Source organism: Siphateles boraxobius, unplaced genomic scaffold (assembly GCF_051911475.1).
Source record: "Siphateles boraxobius isolate OS27281-9 unplaced genomic scaffold, OSU_SipBor_1 31, whole genome shotgun sequence".
Classification (NCBI taxonomy): Eukaryota; Metazoa; Chordata; class Actinopteri; order Cypriniformes; family Leuciscidae; genus Siphateles; species Siphateles boraxobius.
Genome location: NW_027508931.1, coordinates 1,683,510 through 1,700,504, shown reverse-complemented (window position 1 = coordinate 1,700,504; position 16,995 = coordinate 1,683,510). Strand labels below are relative to the sequence as shown.

Sequence of the window (16,995 nt, the reverse complement as noted above, 5' to 3'; positions counted from 1 at the left end):
TATTAGTCAGTACACCAATTATTTTTCTGCAGGTTTAAAAATATCTTTGTCATAAAGATAAGTTTTGTCGAGGTATCGTCCGTAACAATCCGTAATAGTTACCTTCTCAGAACACTATTTTTGTCCGCTAGCGTAGGCCTATACATTCACTCTGATAAACGTATAGTAGTTTAAAAACGTTTTCATAAAATTTATCACCTTCTTCTAGGGAGAGTCAGATGTCAAGTGGTTCTTTTACATGCATATTATTTGACAACTCCTGCTTACACACATCATATACAATGCATGCAACCAGAAGAAATTGCGTAATAAAAGAGCTGCCATTCTTTGCTGCTCATAGACATGTATTAAGTAACACTCAAATGGGGCTTTTAGGAAACTGCATGCACATGCCATATTACATTTCACTGTCAAACAATGAAGATGTAACAAGTATTTGTTCAATATTACTGAAGATTATTCCAAGCAATCAGCATTCATCATGTGTAATGGGGCCTGCACCCCGGTTGGACTCACTAAGCACCCGAAATAATGACATTTCAGCACCACAGACAGCGACTGGCAATGACTTTTCTTTTTGGGCCACCCAGCAAAATCAAAACAGGATTTCCAAAACACGTTAGCCTCCAGCTCTTCTGAAATAGAAGCTGCTAATATGATACAAAGCAATGAGAATGATAACACTGTGGGTTGGGAAATCATTTAATATGCTGAAGTGAATTGTCTGTAAAACCAAAAAAACATTTAGCAGATTTACTTGAACAACAGTCTAGAAAAGCACCACAAAAAAGGGAATCGTAACATACCCCTAACGTAAACACACAACATATGATGATTAATAAAAGATTTGGGTAACTTAAAATGCATGCATCACTGAAATATATAACCTCAAAAACAGTTCAAATTTCTGGATTGTGACAACACAAAGAGCAGCCCTGCTCCAAACATTCCAAGTCCAAGCACGGCAGCAAACCTCTTGCGGGCCTTTCCTCGCTGACCAATATTAGAGTTTGGTTGAAGAGGCTGAAAGGTAAGTTCTGTGTGGTCCGTCTGAGGGAAAATTAAGGGTTAAAAGAGAAAAATATCATTCTGGAATTTATTTTAACAATTTATGCCAATATTATTGTTTAAAGTTAAACAAAACTAATTAACAGTTGCCTCTAGATTTCAGTGAAAACCCCTCCCAAAACCCTCCGAAAAATTTCAGAACATCAGTATCCATATGGTATAATGGAATCTGAGAAACTGTTGCATTTAAGCATTTCTATTTTGATATGCTGGCACAATCAAATGCTGACTGCTTTGAGAACAGGGGCAACAAGCAGCTGCAAGCAGCTCTCACTAAATTAATTCCACAGTGGAGATTGATGAGAGTTGTGGAAATTCCCTGGAAAGTGCTGGCGGATAACATGCCTAGTTGATTCTCAATTAATCAACCGATTACCCTTCATCCTCATGAAAGAGACTATGGCGACATCTGAGTGGGATGCAATGGCTGCCCCTGTTGGTCTCAAGAGTATTTTAACTAGACAAAACTATTGTAAATGGAAGCATCAGAGAAGATGAAAGAAGAGGACAAAGGAATGTGGACATGACTGACCTTGCTGAGCAGGGTCTTAAGGCAGAATATCTCTTTCTGAAGGTCTCCAGTCTGAGTTACTAGCTCAGTGCAAAGGGCTTGAGCCTCTTTCTTGGGATCACATGTAAGAACAACCTATCAAAGGAGTCACAAACAAGCAGGCACTGAACGTGAGATACATTAAGTGTCTGCCTACTACTACTAATTCAGTTGAAAACGCTGAAAGTGACTTGAACAAATGAAGTGCATTTGAAACCATTCAAGCGGTAATCATGGATCATTTCAGGTGCTTAGGGCAGTCACTCTCAAAAGTACCATGCAAATTTAACTCATGGCCCATCAGAGATTTTGTGAAGTGACTTTGAAAAGCAAAAATGTTGAGTTTAATATTAAGGTTGCATGACTGTTGTATGTAAAAAATGTTGTCTAAAACACTTTTGGAGGGGGGGAATCACAGATTTACAAGTAAATATTTGGGCAGTCCAATTGAGTAACAACTTTTCGTACATTATTGGGTTTAAATAAAAAGAATCAACCATCCATTATGTGGTTTAAACTACTTTTTTCACAATGGAACACACACAAGCTTATCTTTTGTGGTGTCTGACCAAGTCTATATTCTTAGTGGGTTTTTTTTTTTTACCATTAATTGAATTCTTTTTATTTCAGATGCACCCAATATCTGCTAACACTTTATTTTGATGGTCCCCCAACTGACATTTTACTGACTACAAGTTGGTTTGCAACTACATGTCAACTTAATTTACTAACGCAAACCCTAACACCTAACCTCACAGTCTATCAATACAGCTGACATAGTTACTAACTATAAGTAACTTTGCAACTATATGTTTACCAACTCCCAGTGTATTGGTAGACTAGTAGAATGTATAAAGTGGACCATTGAAATAGTGTTACCTAAGCAATGTGTTCCAGACAGCCACAAATCAAAAGTCTGGCTACACAAGACAACAGTCGTGTTTAACAAAGGATGCAGATACAGAACACAACGAACCTCAGAGGGGCTACGTGGGAACCTGCTGATGACATCCTGTAAGGTTTCTGTCAGGTAACAGCACTGCTGTTTCAGGCTGATCAGAAAGTTAAGAAAATCTTCACTCCTGAGGAAAAGACGACATTTCACAAATGACAAACTTTGTTCAAGAACTTATAAAAGTAGTTAAATAAACATTCCACTTCCTAATAAATAAAATAAAAGTATTAACACTTTGGGTTCCATTGTCCTATAGTCAATGGGTTTTTGGTTAAATGCTTGAAATAAGGTCTGTGGTTAACAAGCTCACAATATTTTCAATTTTTATTCAAAAACAAAATGCATTAGTAATGCCCCCCTTTTTTTTTACCACGGTTGTTAACAAGTGGCTAAATAGGACTACAGAGGTTGTCAGGAGCATTAAACATCATCAGCCGAACAGGTAAACTCCTCTAATCACTAGTTCGCTTTTACAGCCTCACTGCGTTTATAAATCGCACACTTGCAAACTATTTAAACTGTCAGAGAAAATGAAGACTGAAAGAGTTGTTGAAAGCTTAGTGATGGTGACGTTAAATTCACGTGACCATGGTGTAGTTTGTTCAAATCCTACGTTTAGCTTTTTACCTCCAGCAATTGTATTGATTGAAATTTCATAAGTTATTTTCATTTGTGAAGATTATCATGATGAACAAAACATGTAACAAATCATTAACTTTTGTTTGTCACAGAGCAAATATTTCTTAAATGACCAATTTGTTGACAGTATTCTTGGCGCACTTCTGCCATCACTTACAATTTTAAACTCCTGTAATGGCTCACACATACCACGCGATGTTGATAGCATTTCCCCAAGCAGCCGTTTTCTTCTCTTAACACTCTGTCAGAGCCCGTGGTAAACACTGTCAGACGCTGTGGAGTTACTATCTTCTCCAGGACGGAGAGATGGGCTCGGAGCGTCACTTTGTTAGTTTTTCTATGACTGAATGAGTGATAGGCTCTTGTGGGACGACTAAGTGCTGGGTTAGTCACCGTCCCAACAGGCACCATGAGCAGATCCATCAAATTGTATCAGGGCATGTATACTGGCTATTAATTGCATTTTAAATAATTCAACCACTCAAAATAAACAATTAGTTGAATCTATTAATAATATTTGTAAGTCTTCTTTGCCCTAAAAATAACATCAGCATCAAAGCTACACATTACAGCTATCTGCCGGAAACAACTTATGAACTCTTGTGAAAGCGGCAGTGCTTATGTTTACATACATCCCATTAGGCAGGAAATAAACTCTAGCGATGAATTTCACTGTAACTATATCCTTTTAATGTGTGTTTACGGAGGACCTATCAGAAGAGGATTTAACCGTATAATTTACTGTGTGTCCGTCTGCCCTCTCTGTACCTCCCTGACATTGAATAAAGAAATTACAGATTGATTAGGTTCATTGAGCGTGGACTTTAAAGTCAAACATGGCCGCCATGCCGCCTACTCACCGTCATCCGTCAGAGCCCGGAGCGTGCAGAAACGGCACTAGCTCATTTCTCACCTTACAAATCATTACTAGAGCTTAAACCATTAAGACAGGCTTACATGGAAGCCTTATCAAGACACTGTCCTGCTAAGAGTTTCACTGCAGACTGTTACCAGCATGGGAAACTGTTCATAGGACTCTATAACTGATGACGAATAAATAAATATGGTTTGAATTTGATGTGGATACATAAACATACAATAAAGTTTAGTTTAGCTTTAGGCTTGATGAGCTTTACCCGCTGTCTATGTTATTAAGAGGCGTCAGGGTGTCCAGATCTACTTTATCAAGGTGCATCTGCTCCATGGCGCTGAGAATCTTCTTTTGATCCTCAGGATCAGTTACGCCAATCTAGAAAGAGAAAGAGAGCTGATTTATCAATGTAAACAACATTGTATGGGATGGATGTGCGCGTGTGTGAGAACAAAATAAAATACACATTTATTTTTGTTTAAATATAACTGTAATCGATATTTCTTATATCTTGTCTGTCTTGCTTATATTTATATATTGCATAATTATACTAGCTACACAGTGACTGTCAATTAATTGTCGAGGAGAACAAAATAAAGCAAAGCTGCTCATGTGACAACCAAATCCAAAATCCAATCTTACTTAAAGGGGCATTCGGCAACTATTTCAACTTAAAACTATTTAGAAATCATTTAGATGGTTAAATAACCTGTTCTGGTGAGAATGTTGACTTTCCCCGCTCCCCCCATCGTTCCTAGGCAGAAAACCAACCTTGCAACATGGGGATTAACGTCCCAGTGAATTGGAAATCTCATGAGAAGCGAGAACGAGCGAGAAACACAAACTGCTTTACGGCAATTCGACAAATACACACGCAGCCCTCAATGTGTGTGATGTATTACCCACCTCGGTAGACATAGCTCCACACGATAAAGTTGGCCGGCTCCGATAATAACAAATGCACATGAGCAGCGGTAGAAAGCGGGAGGAGGGGGCCGCAAGTGAGTTCTTACGACATTGTTGTGAGATATACGCCTCACAGCTGTAGGGGGAGCTCGCTGAGAAAACATGCGACAACAAAAGTGAAAGAAGAAATAGCGAAGAAATAGCTAGAGTTGCCGAATGCCCCTTTAAAACCAAGTAGTATTCTTTTTACTGCCTTACAAGCACTTCATCATCTTTTAAAAATGCTTGATCTACATACCTTTTCCAAATCCTCCTTCTCCATGATCAACAAGTCGCTCCAAGTGACATCATGATCCTGCCAGTGTAAAAAATAAACAGGTGTAGGAGACATGAGAACTGAAACTTAAAATGAGCATTTGTTAGGCAATATTGATTATCTGTGAATTTCAATGTTTATTACCTTTATTATCTTTTACAATGCAGGTCTATAGTGCGACCATAGTTTTGCAGTATAATTAAAAAAATATATTATTAAATATTATATAGATTCTATTGTAAAGTAAATTTAAACGCATTTAAGTTTAACAAAATAAATCGACTGTCTCACCACCATGATATCTGAGAGATAATCCAGACTCAGACCATGCAGCAGCAGTTCAATATCACTCAGCTTAGAACTGTAAGATTAAGCCCAAATAAAAGAAAACTCATTAACAATATCAGTATCTGAGATGAGCTGTTTTTATATTGATTTGTAAGGCTATTAAATGTATAGTGAGGACCAGAATATGCTACCCATCTGTATATGCTCAAAAAGGTTACATTTATCTGACCAAAAATAGAGTAGAACTGTAAAATGATATTACAATTTAAAATAACAGTTTTCTATTTTAATAAATGTTCTTCATGTGATGGCAAAGCTGCATTTTAAGCATCATTACTCCAGTCTTCGGTGGCACATGATCCTTCAGAAATCATTTTAATATACTGATTTGCTGCTATAGGAGCAAAGTATTTCTTTGCAGTTACCACTAGAGGGTGTTACAAGCCAAGTCAGAGTCAAAGAGGCTCACCTCTCTTTGCAGGCAGAGGAAGAATCAGGGTTTCGTTTGAGAAATTTAAACAGTGCCTCAGCTTTGGACTGTACATTGGCATTTGCAGTAGAGAGCTCTGGAGAATCAAGGATCCTGGAGATCTGAAGGAGCACAACTTTAATATTCCTCATTCTCAAAAGCAAGAGCCATGTTTTCTAAAAAAAATTATTACCTATCATGCAGTGTGTAATATAGCTGTTTGTGAATGTAAAAGGTCTGCAAAGTTTTAAATATCAAAATACAACAACAACAACATGGAGGATGCGTTACGTACAGTATACATTCATACTATGACATACTTTTTTAAGGGATGTTCAGTAATTACTTATTCAAAATAAGTACCCATTTAAGAAAGTATGCGACTTCAGATACAGCCTCCATCTTCGAACAAACTGTTTTCAGACTATTTGAGAAACGAGGTGATGTGCAATGTATATTATGAGAAAATGAATGTGTTTTTTTTTCTTCAATGCATTAACATACTGTAGAAGAACTCCAAAACAAAATTAGGACATAGCACAATAGGGGCACTTTAACTGTAGTCTAAAAATGACATTTTTGTCAATGATTTCTGACATTTTTTCAGAAATTTCTGAGTTCACGGCAGGGCAGAAGGTGACCTACCGCAGGGTAATTGAACACTTTGGCCATGTCAGATGCCGTCTTCCCCGTTTTGGTTTTGATGGACTTATCCGCTCCTAGTTGAAGCAGTTTCAACACGACACCTTCGTGTCCATACTGCACTGCTGTTATGAGTGCCTGCGCCATCAGAACAACATTACAGTGGTTACCAGAGAACAAAATATTAGATGCTCAGTTATATTAATCTTCTCTTAAGAACATCTGCTTAACTGACTATTATACAGTGCAGATGTATAGAAAATATAGAGATAGTTAAATGTACTCTACATCTATTAACATGACCTATGATTATCACAGCCATTATTGATGGTCTTACCGTATGCCCGTTCTCGTTCTGAAAGTTCAGCTCTGCTCCATGTGACACCAGCAAATTAATCAGCTGGCAATAGCCATCTCTGGCAGCCAGCATCAGACACGTCAAACTGGACCTGAACAAAGGCCAAAAACAAGACAAGAGAACTGGCAGATGTTACTGTGATCATGCTGCTGGGTACGGATCACACATACAGGGGATATGTTCTCTGCCACATTTAGATTTAACAAGTCATTTATTGCAATAAACTGAAGTGGAATTGTTAGAAGCAAAGTGTAATAGTGATAAACTAAGCTTAGTGACTTTTTGCTATCGTCAACATCTTAAAGTAAACTGCAGAGTGTTCTGGCAGTTTCATGAAAACAATATCTGAAATAACACCAAATGAAACCCTTGAGAATGACATAAGACACATAAATTCAAGCTTGTCACCCTTTACCTTTCACAGTAAATATATTTGTTAACAGATGTTTCGTGCCCCTTTAGATTTTTTCAACCAAATGGATTTTAAAAGCAATTAGGGCCGTCAATAATGATTATTTTGGTAATAGAGTAATCAGTCGATTAATTGGTACACTTTTGTGGTTAATAATGCGGTTCATGGATTCTCATCCATTCTGAGGAATGCCCCACTTCCGATATTTTTCCAGTTACTCGACAGGTAAATTGCAATCTAGGATTTTTTAAAAATCCAGTACTAGAGTTTAATCAAGGAATCGTGGCTGCCCTAAAAGCAACTTCCACAAATTTTTCATAAATGATTTGCACAATTAATAGTAGTCAGTGTTATTTTAGTATCATTTAAATACTTCTCTAGTTATTAATATTCAGAATTTTCCATTTTCTTAATTTTTTTCAATTGTGTGCTTGACATTTATTTGATTTCTTAAATGTCCATATAGTTAGATTTTTATTTCAATTTAAGTTTTAGGTATTTTAGTAAATCACGTTAAACTAAATGAAAATGAGAATTTTACTTATTTAAATTTCAATTAATGTGCATTTTAATTCAAGTAACATTTTTTTTTATATGGTTTTAGTTTGTTATCATAGGAACCCTGACTGAGCAAAAAAAACTGAATCAGAACAAAGCTAATCTATACAAGAAAAGTGCATGTGTTGTGTGCTCGTCATTTTGATGTTTTTTTTTAAATGTCCATATAGTTTATTAATTTTTATTACAATTTGGTGATTTTAGTACATAAATACATTGTTTAATTTTATTTCAGATAATGTGCATTTTATTTCAAGTAACACTTAATGGGTTTAGTTTTAGTTAAATATAAAATCTCTGATTGTAGATTTGGTTCATTACAAAAATAACTATATTAGCTTGCAATTTTAAATGGAGGCCTCCTTGCATGCTAAACAAAATGTACATCTAGTCTAACACATCTGACAGTTCTTATAAAGAACTACTAAAATGTTAGTCATGTCTGATCTTGCTTAGATTGCCAACTGAGTGTGGACAACCACTGAAGCCCCCCTCATAAAAACAGGTGCATGACGCCCGTTTGTAAATCACCCCTTAAACGAAACCCCCATTTAGAATAATCAAATCACCATAAAGAGTCAAACTGTGCCAAAGTAAACAAAGACAAAAACATTTACACCTAGCTTAGGACAATCCATTACCTGCAAAAAGCACAAAAGAGGAACTTTCTTGTCATCTGTGCTTAGAGCTTGCGTCACTGTTGTAAATATACACTTTTATCTAAAGATCACAGTTTCAAACATCACACCTCAAGTCTATGGGAAAATCCTGAGGCTATTAATCAAAATGGGTGGCATTTCCCAGAGAAGGTGATGGTGGCGAACTGAACTCTACAGCGTGGGGCACAGGTGAGCAAGGGCACCATCATTCTTCATCTTGACATTATCTCCTCGCTATCTACGCATTTCCCCTTCAGTGACTGTATTTGTGACAAATGTGTACGGTCTTAAAAGCATTTTCCCAGGCTGTCCTACCAAAAACAAGGGAGCAATAAAACTTATTGAATCAATAAAACAATTCTAATTGCTGTAAACAGGGTTTATACGATGGGTAAGATCATAATTTTCAAGTATTTACATAACTGGGAGTTAGTAAGCAGCAGTTATAAATGCTTCTCATTTACTAAACTAAAATTAGAATAATTTGGAACAGCAAATGCTTGTCAGCATTGATGCTTAAAAGCCTCACTGGGCACATCAAATAAACTACATAATGAAAGGAAGAGGCACCAGCAGAAGTCTTGAAAAATTTGCCAGCAAAATATGCTTTCTGTAAGGCCACATGGGCCCAGTGACTTTTAGATTACAGGATGTTTCAGGATTTAAATGTGAAGAGAATGCACTCTATGGAAGGACATGAATGCAAATGCTACACAAGCTCAATATTATATGTTGTTGCATTTCAAAAAGTCTCCAATTCACAACTTGAAGCAAGTATGGATGAGGTTATACACAAGTGGTATAAATTACTTTCTTCTGTGAAACAAAAGATAATATTTTGATAAATGTCTAGTGCTTTTTCAATCAAAGTCAAAGGAATCCAATGTTTTGGACCCAATCGACTTTCTTGTATGGACAAAAACAGTTGAAACATTCTTCAAAATCTCTTTTGTGTTCTGCAGAAGGAATAAAGTCATATGGGTTTGGAACAACATGCATTTAAGGTTAAGCAAATGACAATAATTTTTTTTTAGTAAACTATCTTTCAGCAAGTTTATAGCAAGGCACTGGAATGATGACATGGTTCTGGAGTTTATTAAAAACAGCATTTACTGTGCATCGACCTGCTGAAAACAGTGCTGCGCTTCACTCTGAAACACGCAGGGTAACCAATTATATAATTATTTAATTAAAATGGCAGCCTTTGAGCAATATAGCGATTTCAGTTTTATTCTGATTAATTGTGCAGCCCCATTATTTAAATTACACTATCAACAAACAAACCCCCTGCAGTTCACTTGCAACCCCCCGTTTGAGAAACCCTGGCATGCACATTTGCAGGTACGTACAGCATATATTCTTGAGAGCTGTTGGATGAGTTAGAAAGTTAGATGACCCCATTATCAACTCAATAAGTGCTTCCACCATACAGTTCTCTATTTATATTATCATGTAATCAGAGACATAATACATGCAAATTAAAACGACTCACCCCAATACCATAGTCACAATGTTACATGATGCGATGCATTTAAACATCTATTATATGCCTGTGATTTCATATGTGAAAGAGAATGGTAGCCAAATGTAAATTTTTAGTCTCAGCAATTTCAAATAATAAAATCTCAACTAATCTGAAACAGACCCCATTCCCAAATGATGTCTGGCTTAGTCTAAGCATGCTGTATTTGTTAACAAAAAGATTTAGGGAAATCCAGCTGTTGCATATTGTAAGTTATGTGTGGAGCACTGAGAGGGCAGAGGAAGAGGATGAATCTTTGACAGGCCCAATGTCTCCCTGTACCTTGTTAACGAAATTTAAATATTTTGTCTGGATGGGGAAACAATCACTTTCTCACCAGTCAAGTGAGCAACATGCTTGTTGACACTCCAGATCATGTGAGCGGTTTGGGTGACAGATGATAAGCAGCTGGAGGCTGCCCTGAAAAATGCACTATTGAGTACACATTACCTCCCAAACAGAGTTGTTAGGAAGACTTGTTTAAAACACTGTCTGGCCAGTGTTCATTTTTTGTAGCTAGTGGGAGCATTTTTTTCCCATACTCTCAATCAACAAGGCTAGACAGTACTGGTGACTATTTGTTGTTAATTTTGAAAGCATGTGGATAAGATGAGGGATCATAGTCTTTTTATATTGAATAATTAGATCATTGGTTCTCAAAACTTTTTGATTCCAAGGCCCCCCGGATTGACCACAACAACATTTTCTAGTCATTTTTAATTTAGTGAATAAGGATTTTAACAAATATCATTACTCAATTGCTACCCAAAAAACTAACTGGAGAGCTTGGCATAAAAACAGTGTATATTTATTATTTTTACATATGTTTAAAACTAGGCATATATCCAGATTCTTCTATTTAATTTATTCTTATTTTAATGCTTGTTTTACCTTGAGGCCCCCTGGCTGAGAACCACTGAACTAAATGTGCACTTTTATTTCTAGTATAGCATGCAACAGAGAAATGAACAAAACTGATAATGGCCGAGGCAATTAATGTAAGAGATCACTGTAGTCAACCTGAATATTTTTCTTAAATGCCAAATAATAAACTACAGAAGCAAGATACTGTCAGAAAACAAATAAAATTAAGATTTTAAAATAAAAATTTTCCAAAGTGTTTTTTTTTTTACTCTAAGACTGAAAATGGGCTTCCATAATATACAAACTATAAAGGTTGACAACATAGATTCAAAGGAACTTAACCATTTTACTCCATGTCAGTGGTATGCACTTTGGGCTTGAGCACCTGCCACTTTAATCGCTAATAGTAAAATGCCCTCTCCGTTGTATTGCGGTACCCCGATTTCGCACCTGTGGAGGTCTGTGCACGCTACTGTCCGTTAGCCATGTCACGTCCATGTCAGTTAGCAAAAATAAATGAATAACATTTGACTAGTAAAATTACACAGTAGAATTCATCAGCCAGAACCCCAGCTGCATGCTATGCAGGAGCAGTCACACCTGCAAAATACCTTTCCTACCTGTTGCAGACATTCGGGTCAGCGTTGCGACTGAGCAGTAGAGCCACACACCTGGAGATCTTCTCTTCTGAGGCAGACGTTGCCGTGCAAGCAGCCATCAGAACTGTATAGTGATCTGTGTACGGAAGTTAGGGAAAAAACACACACATACCATTTCATAATCAATTAATAATTCTCACAAATATTCTCCAATGGTAATTGTTCATACCACAGGATGGACATGCTTGTACATACGTTATGTGAGTCTCACATGGCCTAATGTTGTTGGACAAAGACACTGTTAATACTTCGGTCACGTATCCGACCGGGAGCAGTTCTAATGTTGTGTTGTTGCAGAAAGGAGACCCATCTATGTTAGGGGTTTGTGTGTTGTGATGATAGCTGCGTTTAGACTGCAGCAGCAGGTCTGCTTGGGAGTAGGATGCAGACACAGTTTAGTTGCGTCTGCGGTGGAGCACGAAAATAAATAAAGCTCCAGTGTTGGGCCAACGCAATGACGCCAGCACCACGCTCTGTATACCACCATTATCAATCACTTCTACATTCTTCCCCTTCTGTGCGGAACACAGACCAGGAAGTGGCAGCTGCATTCACATTTAATTATTTCCTGTCTAAGCCTGCAGCTTCAGTTGCTCGAGACCCCCTCTGGAACTCCCCCTCCATCTCTTCCCGGTGGACACAGCGGAAGTGTCTACATCGCTTCATTCGCTTATGTGCCGACATTTCACCTTGACCAACACATGCATTCAATTTTGAAAAAAAAAATTAAGAAAGACAATGTGTAAACGAAAAAAACACCAGCAGATTAATTACACGTTACAATAGTTCGGCATGTGCGTCACAAACATTAAGTAATAGCAGATGAAGAACACTAAGGCAAACTAATTGGTTTCCATCCTCGCAAGCACATGGGTTGAAATCAAAAGAATGTAACCAACTTCAATGTTAAGCGTATTAATGAAAACCAAACTATTCCCCCCTGAAGGATTAAGTCTAGCCATGCTCTTTTGATTTGATATCATTGGGTTCCTTCCCGGTGGCTGATGCAAAACCCCATCCTCTCCAATAAAAACCCACAAAAGTCAAAGGAAGGCCATGTGGTGCAATGGTAGATTGACAGCACCTGCTCTCACCTTATCAAACTAAACCTTTGACCTTAAAGGTGCACCAAGTATAGTTTACCTTAATACACCTGATAAGTTACTGATGGTATTGTAGAGATGCTCTAGATAGCTATGATTTAGTCTAAGACAAAAACTGGCCTATAACAGAAAAAAGGCCTGTCCCATTAGATGCACTTGTGGTTTTTGCCACTTGAAAGCATCTGAAAAACACTAAAGGCTTAGTGCCCTTAACACACACTAGATCTAATATACTTTTGAAGCATATCCCATCATTAATCATGTTCACAATCTAATGTGCCCTAAAATCACGATTGAGGAAAACTTTCTGGTCCAAGCTAATTTAATTAGATACTACATATAATTTGGTGGTAAAATGTTAAGTGTTGCACATTTTATTGGTGCAGAGATGAGTACAGGTATGTGTATTTTGTAAAATGTTGGCAACTGCTTTTAATCAGAATTAAGCAAGTCAGTGGGGTCCATCAACAGGATGTAGGGTCTGGTTACTAACATTCCTCAAAATATCATCTTTTGTGTTTAACAGAAGAAAGAAACTCAAAATGATTTGTAAATGACAAAACTTTCATTTTTAGGTGAACTATCCCTTTAAGTAGAAGCACCGCAATTAAATGAAGTTGTGTTAAATACTACTGAACAGACATTTAGAAGTTTAATTTGAAGTGCAAAGTATTGAAATGTGTAAAAGCTTAAAAAAAATTGTATACCTGGATTTTTACAACACTTGAACACTTGGACCATACACTGGAAATGTATCATGTAAATAGACAAGCGCAAAGTGTGTATCCCCTTCTTATGTGAGTTTATGTTAGTAATATAACTTTGTGCAAAACAAAAAAAAGTGTAAACGTTTCTAATGAGGATAAAACCACCCAGGTGCTCATTTAAAGGGATCGTTCACCCAAAAATGAAAATTCTATCATTATTTACTTACTCTCAAGTTGTTCCAAACTTGTTTGAATTTCTTTCTTCAACTGAACACAAAAACATATTTTGAAGAATATTGGTAACCACACAGGTGATGGGCACCATTGACTTTCATAGGGGTCAATCAACTGTTTGGTATTAAACCTTGTTTCGCCACAGAATAAAACAAATTTAAAATATAATTGCGACTTTTTCCATCTCACAATTTTTTTTTTCACAATTGCAAGTTATAGAGTCAGAATTGCGAGATGTAAACTAGCAATAGTGAGAAGGAAAAAAAAGGCAGAATTATCCTTTAAATTGTTTTATTCTGTGGCAGAAACAAGCTTCCATAGTTTGGTTACCAATTTTCTTCAAAGTATCTTCTTTTGTGTTGAGCAGAAGAAAGAAATTCATACAGGTTTGGAACAACTTGAGGGCGAGTATTGATGATGACGTGAATTTTGGCTGAACTACCATGACAACGTTAAGGTGAAAAGTGCCAGTACAAGCAAACATTACTTAATATTTCGTTTAATCTTGCAATATAAAGCTCTGATACACGCATTAATGATTTTATGGGTGCCTTTTGAGAAACCTTGAATTGGATTATGGAGAAACTCTCCATTTACCTCTGCTGAAGTTTGAACTTGCGCCATGATCCAGCAGCAATTCAGTGAGCTCATAGTGGGCCACATGGACAGCGCACATGAGAGGAGTCCAACCAAAACCAAGCCTCGTTTCCACGTCCAGGCCTGTTAAAAGACGATGAGATGGGCGTATATTTATATGTTTTGTAGATTTTCTCGCCATAATAAAAACTACAAGAACATACCCCCATCCAAGAGCTCGCGAACCAGGTCGACATTTCCTGCAGTAATGGCTCTTTTCAAGGTGGATACCTTATCTTCTCCATTCAAATGTACTTCCGCTGAGAACTGCGAGCCAGATAAAAATGTGTTTTAATCATGCAATTAATTTGTGTTGATTAGGCTACTATCATAAACTAAGTGGGCTAATGCAAACCAAAATATAAAGTGGCACAGTGTTGGAGGTGTTAAAATTAGTTAAAAGGTGTTATTACGTTTACCTGAGCGCATGTTTTTTTGTTTTTATCAGAATATCCAATATCCCACTCGTCGCTACTCCCATCACTTTCATCACCAGCAGGAAAGGCCGACATGATTATGGTGGACTATTAAGTTCCTGTTCACCCGATTGTGTTCTCATTAATGTCCTGCGTAATGACGTATGCGGCAGCCACGCCCACATTTGTATATTACAGTAATGAAACGACCAATAGAGAAGCGCGTTCTTCTCAAGCAAATTCTTCTAAAATATCTATCTGCTTCTCATTTATATACATTTTGCTAGAGGATATGTGCACTTTGTTAATTAGCCTATTCCAAAGTAGTTAGATAGATGAGTTAGATAGTAGGCTAAATAGGTGGCTAATTTTCTTACGTAAGATATATTCGTTTTTTATATTCGCTTTTTTTGTTTGCTTTTTTCCAAACACGTAGTAGCCTACACAAATCAAGAAAAACTGATCACATAACAGATTATTGCGAAACCTGGTCCCATGCTTCCATTAGCCTACAGTTATACACATTTCAGTCCATATAGGCTAATCATTGTTTTAAACACAAGATTATTGTAAAATCTAATGAGAACATTTCGTTTAATAACAGAAACAAAAAAGTATAATCTTCTTTCAATTTAGTACTTTTAACAATCAGTTCATTCAACAACAAACAATGCAAGATACGTGTGTCAAATCACCCTTGTTACTGAATTAATTACAGTAATACAGGCTACAGATGCCACATTAAAAAATACACTTACATATCCTAGCGTATGTAATTGAATTCATAATGTTTGTAATAGTATCTATTTAGTGTGTTATCAAAATGAGTGATGAAATATGACACAACCATGAGGTTTTGTGCTAGAACAGAGTTTGCTGGCAATGCAGTAATTGTTTTCACTGTGCCATATGACTGAATTTATACTGTATACTGTTGACCTTTACAGATGAAGTTTGAGTTACAGTAATGTGGCAGTCTCTACCATAGTAGTCGGTTAGGTTTACAGTATGACATGGTAGTAATATAAATGGTGTATTTGACGTCGTCTGTCTCCCTTGATGCATCTCTGATCAATCTGATGTTATAGTCATTGACTGTTTCCTCTCCCTATACTCTATCCTGCTCACAAATGACAAATTATAACATAGTGGTGGTTATTATCTATAAATCACTAATGTAAAAATAATTCATTACATTCGGTTATCGGAAATTAGATAGATAGATAGATAGATAGATAGATAGATAGATAGATAGATAGATAGATAGATAGATAGATAGATAGATAGATAGATAGATAGAACATTTGCAGAAGTCAATATGTCAATATATATATTTAAAAAATGGTTAAGATTGCCAACTATATCAGTTATGATTTGCATGCTGTGGCTTATCTGAAACTTTATCATTTGAGACAAAATTGCCAGCTGCGTAGGAACACTGAATTGACTTCATGTGATCTTCTTTCTCATTGCAATTTCACAAACTGATCTTGGAGTACAAAATGAGTTATATAATTTACTTGGTTCCACAAAGGCAGCCATCAATGGCCTCAATATGTCACTATGATGAGATTCATAGCCTTTTTACAGAACCATGAATCAATATGTTTGGGACAATTTGAGTGAAAAGTTCAAATGAAAAAAGTAAAATAAAATATAAGCTAGGCCTATATTTGATAAGTCCCATTTTTGCTGTAATGGCAGCACTCAGTCTGCTTGAACTCCACAAGTTTGTGTAAAACCCGATGATCATATCATCCGTAATAATTTGAGAATTATCCAAAAAGCATCTTGTGCTTGACCTTTTGTACAATGGAATTGAAATGGTCAATGTCACAATCACAAATATGCTCATTTGATAAGTGACCTAAACAGTGCCGCATCTTAAATATTTCTCTCTCATTTGACAAGTATTTTATTTTTATTTTTGTTTGTTTGTTTTACAATATTAGGACTCTTGTTCTATTTGAATTGTCTTACTAGTCATTCATTTCTTTCAACTAGCCTAGTTTAAAAATAGCCTACATTAATGAAGGCTACATTTACTTTTCCATTTCAAACATTATGAAGTCAGGAAAGGTGCGAAATTAAAGCAATATACTTTCAAGTGTTAATCTATTAACGTTCTTTCTCGAACACCACGAGAATTCTCTGATGATGACA

At 36.5% G+C, this 16,995-nt stretch overlaps 1 protein-coding gene across 1 annotated transcript; it reads right to left on the bottom strand.

Annotated features, from left to right (window-relative positions):
• Nucleotides 1–686: 686 nt before the first annotated feature.
• On the bottom strand, nucleotides 687–14,989 carry asz1 (ankyrin repeat, SAM and basic leucine zipper domain containing 1). The gene is made up of 13 exons (XM_077248876.1): nucleotides 14,836–14,989; nucleotides 14,581–14,683; nucleotides 14,378–14,500; nucleotides 11,698–11,812; nucleotides 7,042–7,153; nucleotides 6,708–6,842; nucleotides 6,063–6,184; nucleotides 5,597–5,666; nucleotides 5,288–5,344; nucleotides 4,349–4,461; nucleotides 2,595–2,700; nucleotides 1,601–1,714; nucleotides 687–1,050 (listed from the first exon to the last, which is right to left on the bottom strand). The coding sequence occupies exons 1-13, from the start codon at nucleotides 14,926–14,928 to the stop codon at nucleotides 889–891; spliced, it is 1,425 nt and encodes a 474-aa protein (XP_077104991.1). The 5' UTR covers nucleotides 14,929–14,989; the 3' UTR covers nucleotides 687–888.
• Between the last annotated feature and the right edge of the window lie 2,006 nt (nucleotides 14,990–16,995).